This window comes from Hyla sarda, chromosome 3 (genome assembly GCF_029499605.1).
Source record: "Hyla sarda isolate aHylSar1 chromosome 3, aHylSar1.hap1, whole genome shotgun sequence".
NCBI classification, from domain to species: domain Eukaryota; kingdom Metazoa; phylum Chordata; class Amphibia; order Anura; family Hylidae; genus Hyla; species Hyla sarda.
This window is the reverse complement of record NC_079191.1, coordinates 444,009,048-444,029,468: the sequence shown is the minus strand read 5'-3', so window position 1 is coordinate 444,029,468 and position 20,421 is coordinate 444,009,048. Positions and strand designations below refer to the sequence as shown.

Here is a 20,421-nt window from a genome sequence, read left to right as displayed (position 1 = left end):
CTATGGGAAATATATGTTACTGCATAACTTCCAAACGGCTGGAGATATTTCGATAATACTTGGTCACATGTTACTTATATGTCCACTTAAAATATAGGATAGTTAATTTAACCCTTAACTACCCCCATTTGTGAGGGTTGGGTTTTTTGTTTAAAGTCCCATGCAAATCAATGGGAAATGTATGTTCCCACATAACTTCTGTACGGCTGGAGATATTTCAATAACTGGTACACATATTATGGGTCGAGATAGGAGGACGGGATAGGAGGTCGGGATAGGAGGTCGGGATAGGAGGACGGGATAGGAGGTCGGGATGGGAGGTCGACATAGGAGGTCGGGATAGGAGGTCGGGATGGGAGGTCGACATAGGAGGTCGGGATAGGAGGACTGGATAGGAGGACCGGGATAGGAGGACCAGGATAGGAGGACCAGGATAGGAGGTCGGGATAGGAGGTCGGGATAGGAGGTCGGGATAGGAGGTCGGGAAAGGAGGTCGAGATAGGAGGATGGGATAGGAGGTCGGGATATGAGGACGGGATGTGAGGACGGGATATGAGGTTGAGATATGATGTCGGGATAGGAGGTCAGGATATGGGGTTGGGATATGACAACAATATATGAGGACGGGATATGAAGTCAAAAGCTTCCTCCTTTGTTTATTTTCCTCCCCAACAAGGATTAGGAAGGAAAAACCGTGCAACACCGGGTATTCAGCTAGTCTATATGTAAAACTCAATGTGTGTGTGTTTGTGTGTATGTATGTATGTTCCACAAAAACGTCCAAACGGCTATAGATATTGACATGAAACTTGGCACACATGTTACTTATATGTCAACAACAAGCATAGGATAGGTAATTTAACCCTTACTCACCCCCATTTGCCAGGGGCGGGGTTTATGTTTAAAGTCCTATACATGTCTATAGGAAATATATGTTACTGCATAACTTCCAAACGGTTGGAGATATTTCCATAATACTTGGTCACATGTTACTTATATGTCCACTTAAAATATAGGATAGTTAATTTAACCCTTAACTACCCCCATTTGTGACGGTCGGGGTTTTTGTTTAAAGTCCCATGCAAATCAATGGGAAATGTATGTTCCCGCATAACTTCTGTACGGCTGGAGATATTTCAATACCTGGTCACATATTACAGGTCGGGATATGAGAACGGAATGGGAGGTCGAGATAGGAGGTCGAGATAGGAGGACGGGATGGTCGGGATAGGAGGTCGAGTTAGGAGGACGGGATATGAGGACGGGATAGGAGGCCGAGATAGGGGGACGGGATAGGAGGTGGAGATAGGAGGACGGGATAGGGGGTCGAGATAGGAGGACGGAATAGGAGGATGGGATAGGAGGACCGGTTAGGAGGTCGAGATAGGAGGACGGGATAGGAGGAAGGAATAGGAGGTCGAGATAGGAGGTCGAGATAGGAGGATGGGATAGGAGGTCGAGATAGGAGGACAAGATAGGTGGTCAAGATAGGAGGATGGGATAGGAGGTCGAGATAGGAGGTCGGGATAGGAGGTCGGGATAGGAGGACGGGATAGGAGGTCAGAATAGGAGGTCGAGATAGGAGGACGAGATAGGAGGACGGGATAGGAGGACTGGGCAGGAGGTCGGGGTATGAGGACGGGATATGGGGATGGGATTTGAAGTCAAAGTTTCCTCCTTTGTTGATTTTACTCCCCAACAAGGATGAGGAAGGAAAAACCGGGCAACAGTGGGTACTCAGCTAGTCTACCTGTAAATTCAAGTTAGTGCACGTGACTCTGCTGTAAGATTGCCTTTAATAGTAGGTAGTATCCCCCTTTAGACATTAGCAGGGCCCCCCTTTATACATTAGCAGGGCCCCCCTTTAGACATTAGCAGCACCCCCCTTTAGACATTAGCAGGGCCCCCCTTTAGACATTAGCAGGGACCCCTCTTTAGACATTAGCAGGGACCCCCCTTTAGACATTAGACGCCCCGCTCCCCCCTTTAGACTGCAGGCCCCCCTTTAGACAGCAGGCCCCCCTTTAGACATTAGCAGGCCCCCCTTTAGACATTAGCGGGGCTCCCTTTAGACATTAGCAGGGCCCCCCTTTAGACATTAGTCAGGGCCCCCCTTTAGACAGCTAGCAACTGCCCCCCCTTTAGACAGTACGGCCCCCTTTAGACATTAGTAGGTCTTCCCTGTAGACCGCAGCCCTCACCCTTGTAGACAGCTCACCTGCAGCTGTCCTCTGTCGGTTGCTGCCGCTCCGTCCTCCCGTCCGCAGCATGGCGATCTATGGAGGAGCATGTGACATACACGTCACTCTGCTTCCTCCGTAGCGTTATGCTGGGCGCAGGGGAGGAGGAGTGACGTGTATGTCACATGCTCCTCCATAGATCGCCATGATGCAGACGAGAGAACCGGTGTTAGTGAAGATCGGGACACAGAACTCTTCAAGACAGTTTTCTTCACTACACCGGGCAGCGGAGCGGCAGCAGGTATCGGACATGGTATCGGGGACATTGAACGAGTCCCCGATACCATGGAAATGGCCAGTATCAGCCCCGATACCCATACTAGTATCGGTATCGGGACATCCCTACCTTCAAGTAATCATAGGTTGGCTCAAAAATAGTACTGCCCAAATTCTCTGTGAGCTTCAAACCTTAAAACTTAAAAAAGCACTCTGGGATTTATTTTTTATTTTTTTATTTTTCTTATATAGTGCAGCATAGGTTATAAGAGAATAATGTAGAGGTTCTTGTGTATGCCTTGTGCTTACCTGTTATAGCTGATGTGGCAGGCATGACATTTCAGCCATACTGATTGCAATTCTATCACTGAAATGATTTCATTAACTAAATTTCTGATCTTATTTGTTTTTGGTTCTTTTGCTACCAACATCTGGGGAAAATTTCATGTCAATAGCACCTCTGGAAATATATTTAGAGAGGAAAATGAATCCTAGTGACATCACATTGTATGGTGCCACATGTAATCTATCATCTATTTATCAGGTCTTGTTGTCCCGATCGCACGCTGCCTCAAGCTCGGAAATACATTAGAGATTCCTTAAATGCAAAGTACATAGAACCAAACATTCTAAACCTTACAAGCACCTGGGAAGAAAGCGACCCTCGCACTCCACTCATCTGCCTCCTCTCCAGGGGTTATGATCCAACAAATCACATTGATGCACTTGCAAGGAAGCTGAAACTTGGTAAGTACTAAAAGGACGGGGCGACCAATATGAGAGGTAAAGAATCCTGCATGTACATAGACAGCAGAAGGCGCTACTTATTATTCTGTCTCCATGAACAGAATGAGGGACAAATGAGTGATACACGAGAGCATCTGGACATCTGGGGGAGTTACATTTTATGATAAAGTTATTGTATCTCAGTCGCTCTTCTCTTCATTGGGGGACACCAATACTGTTGGGTATATGCTCTTGCCACTAGGAGGTGCTGACACTAGAAAAAGTTGGCTCCTCCCTGGCATGATATACCCGCCCACCGGAAGTGAGGTAGTCTGTTTTAGCTAGTGTCAGTAGGAGGCAAGACTCAGGTCTGGGAGCTCCTCAGACCTGGTCTTTTTTTAAATTATTTTCTAATAAGGGCTGTTTAGTTAGCTTTTTCCTCCCTTTTGTTTCTCATGTTCAGGTGGGGATTCAGAAGCATGGCGCTACCTTCTCCCCCATATGCGAGAAAGGGGCACATACATAGAGTATGTACTGTTAACCCCTTCTCGCCAACGGCCAGCACCTGGAGTTTGTACCCTGGGTCTGGGTCCCCCACTTGCCCCTGCTCGCCCTGCTTGGCAATAAGCTGGTTGAAGACTTCAGGGTGAGTATGAGAAGATGGAGCCTGTGAGTGAGTATGTGCTACAACCCCCCTTCCCCCTCTCCCTCCTTCCCTTTTGCTCATCCGGGGGTCCCCTTTATCTGCTGTGCCCAGCTCCTCAGCCGCCATTACGCTTGGCTGTGCTTGGACGGACCCCTCATAGCCTCAGGCGCCTCCAATGGGCCTGCCCCCCTCCCTCTTTGGGTCCCACATGTATTGCAGCCAGGCACACTGCCCTGGCCTCGTTTTCGCTCCCACATGGCTGTCTGCTTCAGCCAGTGGGGGGCGTAACCAGACCACTTGCTACCTTTTGTGTGCGGCCAGGGGCTTTGTCCTGGACGCGTTCTTTTTTATGCTGACCGGAGACCTACAGCTGCAGGCAGCGGGTCTCCGGTCCCACGTGGCGGCTCGTTTCCTCAGTGCGGTCACACCAGTCCGCTCACTACTATCTTGCTGGAGCCAGGCGCAATGTCCTGGCCGCATTCTTTATAGGCTGACCGGAGACCTTCAGCTGCAGGCAGGTCTCCGGTCCCACGTGGCCGACCACTCCTTAGTGTGGGCACCAACCCGCTTGCTGCTCCGGTCCCACGTGGCCAGGCGGTTTCCTGATGAGGGAGGAACCAGCCGCGTCCTTCAACCAGTCCCCCAGCCCTGTTACTGTAAATGGCCGGCGCCCCGTTCATGCGGCCGAGTGACGGAGGGGGCGGCCGCATCTTTCTACAAGTTCCCTGGCTCCCCCCGTGCTCCTTACTGCATGAGGCCGGCTCTGGGGGTGGTGTTCTTCCAACGCACCCCCCTGCTCGGAGGGCTGCGCTGTCTGTCCAAGTTATAAATAAGTAAATAAAACACTGATGGTCTCTCAGACCATTTAGTGGTGTTTGGCATCATCTTGTAGCCATCAATTATATTGCACCCTGGATTTTTTCATTGATTGTTGTGGGCTCCCCCTTGTGGCAACCAAGCGCTATTACAGCCTTGGTCTGTCACATCTGTTTTTATCAGTTTAATATCTGCAGGGTCCCTTTTCTTGGGACGGTATTGGGGGCCGCTTCATTCCTTCAGTCACCCTGTACATGCCTCTGCCGTATCTATTTTTTGCATGATCCCTTGGATATTGTCGGGGATATATTCGCTGACTGTTGCCCCCTAACACTGAGTGCCATGCTGTGCCCGTCGCACCCACGGCCGAATTCCAGTCCCTCCCTACCGAGGCAAGACACTGGTTGGGTGCCCTTGCAAGTGTTTTTTTGCATTCCTGGCGGGCGCTAAGTGAGGTCTGCCGGTCACCCATCAAGGGGGTGTTCTGGCATGTCATACAATATGATTCCCTCCTCCACAGGCTGCCGCATTCACAGCTAGTGCTCTGGATCCTCACATCTAGTGCGAGGTCTCCATGGAAGTGTCCCTGCGCGGGCATGGATTTGTCCGGTTGTCGATATGTCTGACAGTAGTCTTGCCTGTCACTCATCTCTCAACTGCCGTGTCCGCGGCTGGCACTCCGGTTCCCCACTTTCCATTTTTGTTTCCCAGCCAGGATAGCCCACTGTCTGGTTCTGTGTTCCTTGGGATTAATTTTCCACTTCCTTCCAGGATGGTTCTGGCCCATCTGGCTTCCTAGTTGACTTTTTCTTGTCTCTCTATATAGACCGTAGGTTTAGTCTCTGCAAAGGACGGTCCCTTCCTTTGGCATCCTAGTCCATCTCCATGGACAGGGGATCTTCCGGGACCTCAGTTTCTGGGCCTCGGTTGTCTCTAGCCTGCGGTCTCGTCCACAGACCTTACATACGAGTGGGCTCAGTCTCTGGACTGATTCCCTTTCTCTAGTGGTTGTTATTCCCACCCTAAGGGACTGCTTTGGTACATCCCATCAGTATCGGTGTCCCCAATGAAGAGCAACCGAGAAAAGGAGATTTTATGTACTCACCGTAAAATCTCTTTCTCGTAGCCTTCATTGGGGGACACCGCACCCACCCATATATTCATTTTTTGTCCAGATGATCTTTTCTGGTTCTATATCCGTGATTCTTTTCTAGGGTCCTTCAGACATATGTATTTGTTGGCTTCTCCTACTGCTTTGTGACAAAACTGATTACCTCCTAGTGGCAAGAGCATATACCCATCAGTTTCGGTGTCCCCCAATGAAGGCTATGAGAAAGAGATTTTACGGTGAGTACAAAAAATCTCCTTTTTTTCACTTCCGTATTATGGTCCCAACAGTGCTCACTGGAATATTCAGAAGCTTAGAAATGCGCCTATAACCAACGCCATTGTTATGTTTTACAACAATTAGCTTGTGAAGGTCTGGAGACGGCTCTTTGCTTTTCCCCATCATGAGATGTGTCTTGTTTGACACCTTGACAATGAGACCTTTTTGTAGCCATCAACTGAAACTGAACCAGCTTTTCTTTTGCACTGACAAGGGGCTGGATTGCTTTTTAATTACTGATAGATTTCTGTTGTTGTCTTAGCTTTCCAGGCCTTTTTGCACCTCCTTTTCTTTTTGTGTTCAATACTTTTTCCCTGTGTTATTTTACATCATTACGCAAAACGTAATTCCTGATCTCATTTGTTCTGGTGTCTTTGTATGTATGGTTTACTTGGGTTGTTTTCAACATCTGATGACAATTTCATGTCAATAGCAGCTGAAAATATATTTAGTGAGAGAAATGGTGACGGGTTCAATACTTATTTCACCTGCTGTATATCACTGCCTTTAGTACAGTGTAGGTTGTATAACATTGCTGTTGTTTTCTCTTTGATTTTGCTCAGTATTCTGATATAATGTATAATATTCTACAATAATTTTTAATAATATAATATATAATACCTGCTGTCTACCCTAATACAGAATGTAGGGCTGTATCAATGGGACAAGGACAAGGCATCCTCGCACGCAGACTCATACAGATGTCTATGCAACAGGTGAGTGTATAAGACTGACAACATTAGAACACGGCATCAGTACACTGCCAGATGTAGCAGTGCTGAGAGGTTTATTTACCATAACATCTCGCAATATCTACTCCAAAAGACGTCAGGTAGATCTATTTATCTTAACAGGTTATGAAAATGAGCACAAAAACAGTTCATTAAGAGAATCAGCTCTGCTACATCTGAGTCTCAACCAAAGCTCAACAATATTAAAAATAATGCAGCTTGTTGGAAGTGAATGGACGCCAAAAACCAATGACCATGAACTTAATGTAAAGTGTTATCTATGGAATAGAGTAAGTGAGAACAGATGAGGCATTATTGCAGACACCACAAGGGTGAGGACATACATCACCTTCACGTATCAAGACACGACCAGCTGGGCTATTTATAATTTCATTGAGGTTTCTTCACATATTGCAGGCTTAATAGTGTAACCCATATGAAAGGAGCCGGGATTATTAGATTATTGATGCCGCTGCTTCTCGGCAATATAAATCAAATCCCCTCAAGCTAATAATACATGGAAACTTCATTGAGAAGACCACACAAAATTACATTGAAAAGTGGTCGTCTATGGGGTGGTCTTCTCCAAGAAAATGGCCACAAGGCAAAATGCATGTTGGACTAAAAATCTGTCACATGGAATCTGGTCTGGACAAAGAGGTGGTCTTCTCAAAGTGGTTTCATTGTAATTTAGGGAACCTTCCATGGCTCTAATACAGTTGTAAAGTGCATCTCAGCTGCAGTAATTTTGCAGGTTAATGCTTAATTTTTAAGACTCAGATGTACATTTTTAGATTCAGATGTCGGCTTAATCATATTGGTATAAATTGATGTCAGGATATCATTGACTTTAAATGGGCACTTTTGACTTTTGATATGTTATAAAGCACGCAAAAACAATATGTTTTGCAATTGCTTTCATCAGAAAATTTTCAGTATTTCATATTGAAAAAGCCAGTCAAAAACTGGCCACTAGGGGTCCCGCCTTCATCCTGGGACATATACTAGTCCTGCAGTGTCCAGTGGTCATCGACATGACATGGACACCATGAGTGATTGACAGGGCTGAAGGCAGGTCCAGGCCCTCTATGAGTCAGAGCACAGTGAGGGAGGGGGAGGGGTCATCACAGTGAGGAGAAGAGAGGGACATGCCCCATGCCTCTGCATGTACAGAAACCTTACCGGGCAATGATGGCAAGTAAATAATGGTAATTCTGAGAGAAATATAGGTCATAGACACATATAAATTAGATGTACATGATCAGGATGAGGTACTGAGCAACTGTTTTTAATTTTTTTTGGGGTGGGATCTGACAGGTACGCTTTAACTGTCTGTAGGACAGGTGACTACAACCTATTGTTATCTGTTATCAACCATTTTATGCCAGGTAGAGGCTCACTGAGTGTTCAATGAGAAGAGTTATAGGAAGTGAAGAATCCTTCTTGGTCTTCCCGCTTCTCTTGACTACAGTGCACAGTACAAGTTATTTTGGTCACAGTGCACAGTACAAATTCTTTTGGTCACAGTGCACATTATGAGTTCTTTTGGTCACAGTGCATGCTACTAGTTATTTTGGCCACAGTGCACAATACGAGTTATTTTGGCCACAGTGCACAGTACGAGTTATTTTGGCCACAGTGCACAGTACGAGTTATTTTGGCCACAGTGCACAGTACGAGTTATTTTGGCCACAGTGCACAATACGAGTTATTTTGGCCACAGTGCACACTACAAGTTATTTTGGCCAGAGTGCACACTGAGTTATTTTGGCCAGAGTGCACACTGAGTTATTTTGGCCACATTGCACAGTAAGAGTTATTTTTGTCACAGTGCACAGTAAGAGTTATTTTGGCCACAGTGCACAGTAAGAGTTATTTTGGCCATAGTGCACACTGAGTTATTTTGGCCACATTGCACAGTATGAGTTATTTTGGCCACAATGCACACTGAGTTATTTTGGCCACAGTGCACAGTATGAGTTATTTTGGCCACAGTGCAGAATACGAGTTATTTGGGCAACAGTGCACAGTACGAGTTATTTTGGCCACAGTGCACAGTACGAGTTATTTTGGCCACAGTGCACAGTACGAGTTATTTTGGCCACAGTGCACACTACGAGTTATTTTAACCACAGTGCACAGTATGAGTTATTTTGGCCACAGTGCACACTACGAGTTATTTTGGCCACAGTGCACAGTACGAGTTATTTTAACCACAGTGCACAGTACGAGTTATTTTGGCCACAGTGCACAGTACGAGTTATTTTGGCCACAGTGCACACTACGAGTCATTTTGGCCACAGTGCACAGTACGAGTTATTTTAACCACAGTGCACACTACGAGTTATTTTGGCCACAGTGCACAGTACGAGTTATTTTGGCCACAGTGCACAGTACGAGTTATTTTGGCCACAGTGCACAGTACGAGTTATTTTGTCCACAGTGCACACTACGAGTTATTTTAACCACAGTGCACAGTACGAGTTATTTTGGCCACAGTGCACACTACGAGTTATTTTAACCACAGTGCACAGTATGAGTTATTTTGGCCACAGTGCACACTACGAGTTATTTTGGCCACAGTGCACAGTACGAGTTATTTTAACCACAGTGCACAGTACGAGTTATTTTGGCCACAGTGCACAGTACGAGTTATTTTGGCCACAGTGCACACTACGAGTCATTTTGGCCACAGTGCACAGTACGAGTTATTTTAACCACAGTGCACACTACGAGTTATTTTAACCACAGTGCACAGTACGAGTTATTTTGGCCACAGTGCACAGTACGAGGTATTTTGGTCACAGTGCACAGTACGAGTTATTTTGGTCACAGTGCACAGTACGAGTTATGTGGGCCACAGTACACAGTACGAGGTATTTTGGCCACAGTGCACAGTACGAGTTATTTTGGTCACAGTGCACAGTAGGTCTTTTCTTAAGTTCTCTTGAGCACAGTGCAACCGTCAAAGCACATAGAGGGAGATTTATCAAAACTTGTGCAAAGGAAAAGTTGACCAGTTGCCCATAGCAACCAATCAGGTCGCTGCTTTCATTTTTTAAAAGGATTGTAAAAAATAAAAGAAGCACCCTGGTTGCTATGGGCAACTGCACAACTTTTCCTCTGCACAGGTTTTAATAAATCTGCCTCAAAGGGCAATTAACCTTAAGTGTTGTTTTTGATTTGTTGAATGTTGTTTTGGGTTTGGGTTTCATGATTTCGCTCTATTTACTATGGAGACACACAGGTCATGAAAAAAAGGAAAAGTTCTCACCATGTTTTACTTACTAATTTCCAGCCAAATATTTACATGGTTTTGGCTAAATTTGTAAGTATATTAGGTTGGTGCCAAATCATGAAGCCATGCTTGGGTTTTCTAGTGATTTTAGTGTGGAAGTCAGGTTGTTTTGTTTTTTCGCCAAAAATTCTGGCGCAGACACAATTGCATCGCATAACCCAAAAAAAGCAGTCAGGAGCGCAATAGTAAATTAGGGCCATTGTGGCAAATTTATTAAATCTAAAAGAGAAGCTGCCTCTGTTGGCCGTACCACCCAATCACAGTACAGTTTATCATCTTTATGGACAGGATATGAAATGAAAGCTGGCCTGTGATTGGTTGCTATGTGCAAAAAAGTTATTTTTCTTTCAGAAAGTTTCATACAGTGGGGATCAAAAGTTTGGGCACCCCAGGTAAAAATTTGTATTAGTGTGCATAAAGAAGCCAAGGAAAGATGGAAAAATCTCCAAAAGGAATCAAATTACAGATTAAACATTCTTATAATATGTCAACAAATGTTAGATTTTATTTCCATCATTTACACTTTCGAAATAACAGAAAAAAAATGGTGTCTGCAAAAGTTTGGGCACCCTGCAGAATTTATAGCATACACTGTCCCCTTTGCAAAGCTGAGACCTGCCAGTGTCATGGATTGTTCTCAATCATCATCTGGGAAGACCAGGTGATGTCAATCTCAAAGGTTTTAAATGCCCAGACTCATCTGACCTTGCCCCAACAATCAGCACCATGGGTTCTTCTAAGCAGTTGTCTAGAAATCTGAAACTGAAAATAGTTGACGCTCACAAAGCTGGAGAAGGCTATAAGAATGTAGCAAAACGTTATCAGATGTCAATATCCTCTGTTCGGTATCTAATAAAGAAATGGCAGTCATCAGGAACAGTGGAAGTTAAAGCAAGATCTGGAAGACCAAGAAAAATATCAGACAGAACAGCTCGAAGGATTGTGAAGAAAACTATTCAAAACCCACGTTTGACTGCACAATCCCTCCAGAAAGATCTGGCAGACACTGGAGTTGTGGTACACTATTCCACTATAAAGAGATACTTGTACAAATATGGTCTTCATGGAAGAGTCATCAGAAGAAAACCTCTTCTGTCCTCACCACAAAAATCAGCGTTTGAACTTTGCAAATGAACATATAGACAAGCCTGATGAATTTTGGAAAGAAGTTCTGTGGACCGATGAGGTTAAAATTGAACTTTTTGGCCGGAATGAGCAAAGGTACGTTTGGAGAAGAAGGGGAACAGCATTTAATGAAAAGAACCTCTGTCCAACTGTTAAGCATGGGGGTGGATCAATCATGCTTTGGGGTTGTATTGCAGCCACTGGCACAGGGAACATCTCACAAGTAGAAGGAAAAATGGATTCAATAAAATTTCAGCAAATTTTGGATGCTAACTTGATGCTATCTGTGAAAAAGCTGAAGTTAAAGAGAGGATGGCTTCTACAAATGGATAATGATCCTAAACACACCTCGAAATCCACGGGGGATTACATCAAGAGGCGTAAACTGAAGGTTTTGCCATGGTCTTCACAATCTCCTGACCTCAACATGATTGAAAATCTATGGATAGACCTTAAAAGAGCAGTGGGTGACAGACAGCCCAGAAACCTCAAAGAACTGGAAGACTTTTGTAAGGAAGAATGGGCAAAGATACGTCAAACAAGAATTGAAAGACTCTTGGCTGCTACAAAAAGCGTTTACAAGCTGTGATACTTGCCAAAGGGGGCAGTACAAGATATTAACTCTGCAGGGTGCCCAAACTTTTGCAGACGCCATTTTTTTGTTTTCTGTTATTTTGAAAGTGTAAATGATGGAAATAAAATCCAACTTTTTTTTGACATATTATAAGAATGTCTAATCTGTAATTTGATGCCTTTTGGAGATTTTTCCATCTTTCCTTGGCTTCTTTATGCACATTAATACACATTTTTACCGGGGGTGCCCAAACTTTTGATCTCCATTGTAAGAGCAATAAGATGGGTAGTGGATGAAGTCATTGTTATTAGGATTTGAACTTCCATTCTTTACACTGCAGGCTGAATTCTTGCAACCAAAAATTGTTGCACAATAGAGAGAGTTTATATAAAAACCTTTAGGCTGGTTTAGGACCAATGGCTCCTTACAACCGATTTCAGTGTGTTCCGGATGGTTCTGTCAGCCATGAGCCTGGTCTGTAGACTATATGTCACATGTCAGACAGATCTAGCAGCGATTTTATTCTGATGGACGTTTTCTCTCCTTTAACACAGGGAGGATGGGTCCTGCTTCAGAACGGTCACCTGGACCTTGACTTTATGGTTGAATTGCTGGAAACCATAGACTCCTCGGCAGCCGCTCATGAGACGTTCCGGGTGTGGATGACGACGGAGCCGCACGGACGGTTCCCTATAACTCTGCTGCAGGTACACCTCATAGACTTTGTCTTCCCCTAGATTGTTTTCCAACCAGTGTGCCTACAGCTGTTGCAAAACTACAACTCCCAGCATGCCCGGACAGCCAACGGCTGTCCGGGCATGCTGGGAGTTGTAGTTTTGCAACAGCAGGAGGTACACTGGTTTGGAAACATTGCTTTAGACACATCACAAAATTTGTTGACACCTATCAAGCAATGAAAATGTAAAATAAAGAGATTTTATGTTATTCTCTGCCCAGGTATTAATAGTGAAATGTTGGATATTTCCCACTAATAATTTTTATAACACTGAGACATGATCTGTGGAAAGGGAGCATGTAGTCATAGACAGTAGACTACACGCACAATCTGTAACCATGGAGCTTTCTATCCAACACTGTTTGCAAAGTGTTTTTTTATTATTAATAATGATATTATTATTATTTAGATGGTTGTAAAAGTATATATACTTTGATGTGGTTTTCTTACTCCATAGACTTCAATCAGTTTCACCCATGAGCCCCCGCAGGACCTACGTGCCGGCCTGAAGAGAACAATTTCCGCGATGAGCCAGGATTTACTAGATGCCAGCAGCAGCCCAATGTGGAAGCCTCTGCTGTACACCGTGGCCTTTCTACACTCTGCCGTGCAGGTTATATGACATTTTACATGGAAATTGAGGGACAAACTATATGGGCGGGCACCTCGGAGAAGTAGTCATCGCGTCCCAGGCTTTAGTCAGTGATCTGTTCTGCAGGAGAAGGGAGTGAGATGTGGAAAATGCAGAATTATGGCCATGCACTAATCTTAACTCTATATTCTCTATATACACATGGTGCAGATTTTATGAGATGTCCACCACATTGTAGAGCAATGACCCACTTATTCCACAGCACTGCACAGCATGTATTGACAGCACCCACATTTTATCCCTGTCCTCATTGGTGCTCACATTCTAAATTCAAGATTAACATCTTTGTGTTTATAAAGTGGGGGGTAAAAACAGAACACACCAGCTCAAAGGCAGGGAGACCTCCATGCAGATTTGACCCTTTGAGCCACCATGCAATGCTAACCTCTAGGCCATAGTACAATGCTAAACACTAAACCACCGTACAATACTAACCAATAAGCTACTGTATGATGCTGACTACTGAGCCTCCATACATGCAAACCACTGAGCCACTGTAAATGCTAACCACTGAGCCACTGTAAATGCTAACCACTGAGCCACTGTACAATGCTAACCTCTGAACCACCATACAATGCTAACCACTGAGCCAATGGACAATTTTAACCACTGAACCACTGTACAATGCTAACCACTGAGCTACTGTACAGTGCTAACCTTTGATCCACTATACACTGCTAACCTCTGAATCACAGTACATTGCTAACCACTGAGCCTATGTACAGTACTAACCACTGAGCCACTGTACATGCTACCCACTGAGCTACCATACAATACTAACCTCTAAGCCAATGTACAGTGCAACCTCTGAGTCTCTCTACAATGCTAACCACTGAGCCACATGCAATACTAACATCTTAGCCACCATACAATGTTAACCTCTGAGTCTCTCTACAATGCTAACCTCAGAGCCATCATGCAATGCTAACATCTGAGCCACCATACAATGCTAACCACTGAGCCAGCATGCAAGGCTAACCACTGAGCCACATACAATGCTAACCCCTGAGCCACATACAATGCTAACCCCTGAGCCACCATACAATGCTAACCACTGAACCATCATGTAATGCTATCCATTGAGACACCATACAATGCTTACCACTGATTCACCAGGCAAGGCTAACCACTGAGCCGCAATGCTTTCTTTATCAAAACCCTTTTAGGGGTGTCACCCCTCAGGGGCTAATTCCCTTCCAACTAAGGGTCTAGTCGCACAACAGAATTTCCGCACATCTGCACCAATTCCGCTTTAGCATTCATTTGGGTGGTTTCTCACTTGTGTGGATTTTGTGCTAAATAGTTGCAGAATCTGCATTCGGAAATTCAATAAATGGGAGTACGGAATCCCATAGAAGACTATTGGGCTTTAATTTGAGGCGGAATCTGCATGCGGAAATTCTGCCGTGTGAATAGACCCTTAGGCTAGGTTCACACTACTGAAATTCCGCCTGTCTGCTTGCAAAAATTTATAATTTCCGCCTCCAAAGCCTATTTTCAGTCAATCTGCCTCCATTCCGCATTGCATAAAAATCCGCCTTCAAATGAAAGTCCCATTGAAGTCAATAGAGGGAACTGTGGTCTGCATTGCAGCAGAAAATGTCGGTGCGTTCAGGAGCTCTCCTCGCAAGTGTATAGTTACATAGTTACATAGTTACATAGTTAGTATGGTTGAAAAAAGACATACGTCCATCAAGTCCAACCAGGGGATTGAAGGGAAGGATGTAAGGGGATAAGGGAAAGGGATGTAGTTTTATAATTCTGCATAAGCATTAATGTTATTTTGTTCCAGGAATGTATCTAACCCTGCTTTAAAGCTGTTAATTGTTCCTGCTGTGACCAGTTCCTGAGGTAGACCGTTCCATAAATTCACAGTCCTCACGGTAAAGAAGGCGTGCCGCCCCTTTAGACTAAACCTTTTCTTCTCCAGACGGAGGGAGTGCCCCCTCGTCCTTTGGGGGGGTTTAACCTGGAACAGTTTTTCTCCATATTTTTTGTATGGGCCATTTATATACTTATATACGTTTATCATATCCCCCCTTAAACGTCTCTTCTCAAGACTAAACAATTGTAACTCCTTTAATCGCTCCTCATAGCTAAGATGTTCCATGCCCCATATTAGTTTAGTCGCGCGTCTCTGCACCCTTTCCAACTCCGCAGTGTCCCTTTTATGAACAGGCGACCAAAACTGAACAGCATATTCCAGGTGAGGCCGTACCAATGCTTTATAAAGGGGGAGTATTATGTCCCTGCCCCTCGAGTCCATGCCTCTTTTTATACATGACAATATCCTGCCGGCTTTGGAAGCAGCAGCCTGACATTGCATGCTATTTTGTAGTCTGTGATCTACAAGTACACCCAGATCCTTCTCTACCAGTGACTCTGCCAGTTTAATCCCCCCTAAGACATACGATGCATGCAGGTTATTAGTACCCAGATGCATAACTTTACATTTATCCACATTGAACCTCATTTGCCAAGTGGATGCCCAGATACTTAGTCTATCCAAGTCATCTTGTAACTTATGCACATCCTCTATAGACTGTACTGTGCTACAAAGCTTGGTGTCATCTGCAAAGATAGAAACAGAGCTGTTAATACCATCCTCTATATCATTGATAAATAAATTAAACAGCAGCGGGCCCAGTACTGAACCTTGGGGTACACCACTAATAACCGGGGACCAATCAGAGTACGAATCATTTACCACCACTCTCTGGGTACGATCTATGAGCCAGTGTTCAATCCAAGTGTAGATCAATCCAAGGTCGGATGCAAATCAAATCCAAAATGGAAAATTATATATAGGCAAAGGATTTTATTTAACATAAAAGAATAAAATGAGGATAGTGAAAAAAGGCCGTAACATGGGGGGTGGGACAACGCGTTTCGAAGGGCGTGATCCCTTCTTCGTCAGGTCCAATGGTTATGCAGATGGAGATGTCGTCATTTATACTGGTGAGTAAAAGACCGCGAAAATCATACACAGGTGTTGCGGAACAGTAAATCTCTTAAAAATGACATATCCGTAGTTCTAAAACAGTAAAAAATTAATAAAAAAGGATTTTAACAAAACAATTTGATGTTATAAAAAAAAATGAATAAAATATGCGATTATATTTATAAGATTGTGCATAAACTCAATACTACAGTTACTGATAGCCCCTGAGTTTATGCACAATCTTATAAATATAATCGCATATTTTATTCATTGTTTTTTTATAACATCAAATTGTTTTGTTAAAATCCTTTTTTATTAATTTTTTACTGTTTTAGAACTACGGATATGTCATTTTTAAGAGATTTACTGTTCCGCAACACCTGTGCATGATTTTCGCGGTCTTTTACTCACCAGTATAAATGACGACATCTCCATCTGCATAACCATTGGACCTGACGAAGAAGGGATCACGCCCTTCGAAACGCGTTGTCCCACCCCCCATGTTACGGCCTTTTTTCACTATCCTCATTTTATTCTTTTATGTTAAATAAAATCCTTTTGCCTATATATAATTTCCCATTTTGGATTTGATTTGCATCCGACCTTGGATTGATCTACACTTGCGAGGAGAGCGCCTGAACGCACCGGCATTTTCTGCTGCAATGCAGACCACAGTTCCCTCTATTTCCAAGACCGCCTAGGATCATCCTAAGACGGGGAAGGTGACGTGGCAGCACTCCCGGACTTTCTATTCACTACGCTATATGGTGTTGTACCCGTAGTGCAACACCCAAAGGTGAGCAGAACTGCTTCTCTTCTCATTTACTCTGTTATTAGGAGTAACGGCACATTGCTGCGCTTTTTTTCTGTTCCCTCTTTTTTTCTATAGTTTCTCCATTGAAATCAATGGGATTCTGCTGTGAAAATCCTCCTGAAAAAAGAGCACCACCATTCTTCAGGCGGAAATTTTAAAGCGGAAATTCCGCTTATATTGTGAATGGGTGCACGGAAAACCCATTGACTCACATGTACATTTTAGTAAGCTAGTAAGCAGAATTTCTGTCAGCAATTTCAAAGCGGAATTGCAGGCTGAATTTCAGTAGTGTGAGCCTAGTCTTAGGATCCCGTCCTGTAAAAGATTCTTATTTTGTTTCATCACTTTAAAATTATTTATTCCCATTTTAAAGTGATGAAATAAAATAAGAATCTGTTATAGGGGGATCCCTAGTTTGTAGGAAAATATTCCCTGAGGGACTTCTGGGATAAATTTTTGTTTTGGTGACACAATGCAATGCTAACCATGGAGCCACCATATATTGCCAAGCTCTGAGCTGCCATATAGAAGATGCTTTGGACTAATTCCCCTGGTGTGAATATTTCCTGCAAACATTAGCCAAGACAGAATACACTGTGTGCGCTTATACATAAATACTTACAAAAATCAAGGATAAAATGTCATAGCAAAAAACTAATGTGGGATCTAATAATGCCGGCAAAAGACATTTTATCCTCACAGGTCAGACCTGTGCTTTACTATGGTTCTGAAGGCCACCGAGCTTAGAATAGTGCAAGAGAAATAAAGGGAAGAATGTTTAACCCCTTAAGGACCAAGGACGTACCGGTACGTCCTTGGTCCTGCTCTTCTGATATAACGCGGGGTTACACAGTAACCCCGCGTCATATCATGGCGGGCCCGGCGTCATAGTGAAGCCGGGACCCGCCTCTAATAGCGCGCAGTGCCGATCGCGGCGCCGCGCGCTATTAACCCTTTAGCCGCGCGCTCAAAGCTGAGCCGCACGGCTAAAAGTGAAAGTGAAAGTTCCCGGCTAGCTCAGTCGGGCTGTTCGGGATAGCCGCGGCTAATCGCGGCATCCCGAACAGCTGACAGGACAGCAGGAGGGCCCCTTCCTGCCTCCTCGCTGTCCGATCGCCGAATGACTGCTCAGTGCCTGAGATCCAGGCATGAGCAGTCATCATTCTTATGAGAAACCAGTGATCAACATAGAAGATCAGTGTGTGCAGTGTTATAGGTCCCTATGGGACAACAATGATCAGTGTGTGCAGTGTTATAGGTCCCTATGGGACCTATAACACTGCACAAAAAAAGTGAAAAAAAAAAAGTGAATAAAGATCATTTAACTCCTCCCCTATTAAAAGTTTGAATCACCCCCCTTTTCCAATAAAAAAAAACACAGTGTAAATAAAAATTAAAATAAACATATGTGGTATCACCGCGTGCGGAAATGTCCGAATTATAAAAATATATCATTAATTAAACCGCTCGGTCAATGGCGTGATCAATAAGTCCTATCAATGCAAAAATGGTACCGTTAAAAACTTCAGATCACGGCGCAAAAAATTAGCCCTCATACCGCCCCATACACGGAAAAATAAAAAAGTTATAGGGGTCAGAAGATGACAATTTTAAACGTATTAATTTTCCTGCATGTAGTTATGATTTTTTCCAGAAGTCCGACAAAATCAAACCTATATAAGTAGGGGATCATTTTAATCGTATGGACCTACAGAATACATATCAGGTGTCATTTTTACCGAAAAATGTACTACGTAGAAACGGAAGCCCCCAAAAGTTACAAAACAGCGTTTTTTTTTTCAATTTTGTCGCACAATGATTTTTTTTCCCGCTTCACCTTAGATTTTTGGGCAAAATGACTGACGTCATTACAAAGTAGAATTGGTGGCGCAAAAAATAAGCCATCATATGGATTTTTAGGTGTAAATTTGAAAGAGTTATGATTTTTTAAAGGCAAGGAGCAAAAAACGAAAATGCAAAAACGGAAAAACCTCCGGTCCTTAAGGGGTTAAAGCTACTCTGCATTTTATGTGGATTTTTACTTTAATGTTGGTGATAATTTGACTTGGATTTGTTTTATTTAAATATAACTTTCTATTCCCCATTCAAAATGTTTTGCTTTGCAGGAAAGGCGCAAATATGGTCCTCTTGGCTGGAATATTCCATATGACTTCAACTCTGCGGACTTCACAGCGAGCGTTCAGTTCATACAGAATCATCTGGATGAGTGCGGCATCAGGAAAGTAAGTCTGTCCATGTGCCCTCAAATGAGCTTGTAAAATAAGCTAAAACCTCTAGAAAAGACTCAAATTTCCTCTGTGTGAGTCCGAAAATCTCTTGGTCAAACATGGAAACCTTATTCAAAAGAACAGTATTCCTCAACCTGTGGCTGTTCAGATGTTGTATCATTACAACTCCCATCATGTCCACACTTTTGGGCCAAAGGCTATAAGGCTTTCTGAGAGTTGGGGCTGAAGGCTGCCGGTGCATGCTGGGAATTATAGTGCACAAAAACTAGCTGTAAGGTCATGCTGGGAGTTAGGCTAGGTTCACACTACAAAATTCCGGCTAGAGATTCTGAGTGCGGTCAGTGCCGATTCAATCAGCGTGGACATTGCTGTCCTCAATAGACGGCGAGGAGATCTGCCTGAAGAATGAGCACCACCATTATTCAGGCGGAAATTTGAAAGCAAATTTTCCGCTCACAAATACTGCTTCAAAAATTATGAGGTGTGAATTGGTGAACGGAAAATCCATTAGCTTGTACATTTTAGTAAGCATAATTTCTGTCTGCCATTTCAAAGTGGAATTGCAAGCAGAAATTCTGCAGTCAGTGTGAATCTAGCCTTACATTCTCACAATGGCCAGCTGTAACATCATACTGGAAGTTGAAGTCTCTCAGTAAATAGCTTCAAGCTCATACTGGGAGTTGTAGTTTTAAAACAGGTGGAGGATTACAACTTTTACAGAACTTCCTTCATGAAAACCAAAGGCTATCCAGGTATGCTGGGAGTTGTAGATTTGATACAGCTGGAGGCACACTGGTTTAGAAACACTTCTTTGCGCATTGCTGTTGGTCTCCCATCCACTGCCCAGACCATGATACCTGCTGCTTAGCATGGTGGGAGTTTTAGTTCTGCAACAGCTTCAGGCACTCTGGTTGGAAAACACTGCTTAAGGGAGATCCAGATTCCCCACAAAGTTCATCTTAGAAGTGCAGGAATGATGATGTAAAATCCTGATGTGAAAAAACCTAATGTGAGTTCATTATGCCTTTTTGCTCATACATCACTGGTAAACTTCTGCAACCTGCCAAAATGGTATGTTGGTGTACACCAAGCAGGCTCATATGGACCTTACATAGTCTACTAGTGACTATGTTCAGTCCATTTCTAAAAAAAAATGCTTAAACACCACACAGTGCACATTAAGGAAATTGATTGAACATAGTTGACTATATCTAGTGCTTAAAACTTCTTACGGACATATACCAGTGATGTATTGGGAAAATTAGATGGA

At 43.7% G+C, this 20,421-nt stretch overlaps 1 protein-coding gene across 10 annotated transcripts in view; it reads left to right on the top strand.

Annotated features, from left to right (window-relative positions):
- The window catches only part of DNAH8 (dynein axonemal heavy chain 8), a 582,992-nt gene that overhangs the window by 510,438 nt on the left and 52,133 nt on the right, over positions 1 to 20,421 (top strand). For all 10 annotated transcript variants that reach the window (XM_056568656.1, XM_056568659.1, XM_056568657.1 and 7 more), the window contains 5 exons: positions 3,001 to 3,203; positions 6,674 to 6,747; positions 12,314 to 12,466; positions 12,953 to 13,108; positions 19,029 to 19,145. In XM_056568656.1, coding sequence (XP_056424631.1) covers positions 3,001 to 3,203; positions 6,674 to 6,747; positions 12,314 to 12,466; positions 12,953 to 13,108; positions 19,029 to 19,145 — 703 coding nt within the window. The remainder of the gene's footprint in view (positions 1 to 3,000; positions 3,204 to 6,673; positions 6,748 to 12,313; positions 12,467 to 12,952; positions 13,109 to 19,028; positions 19,146 to 20,421) is intronic.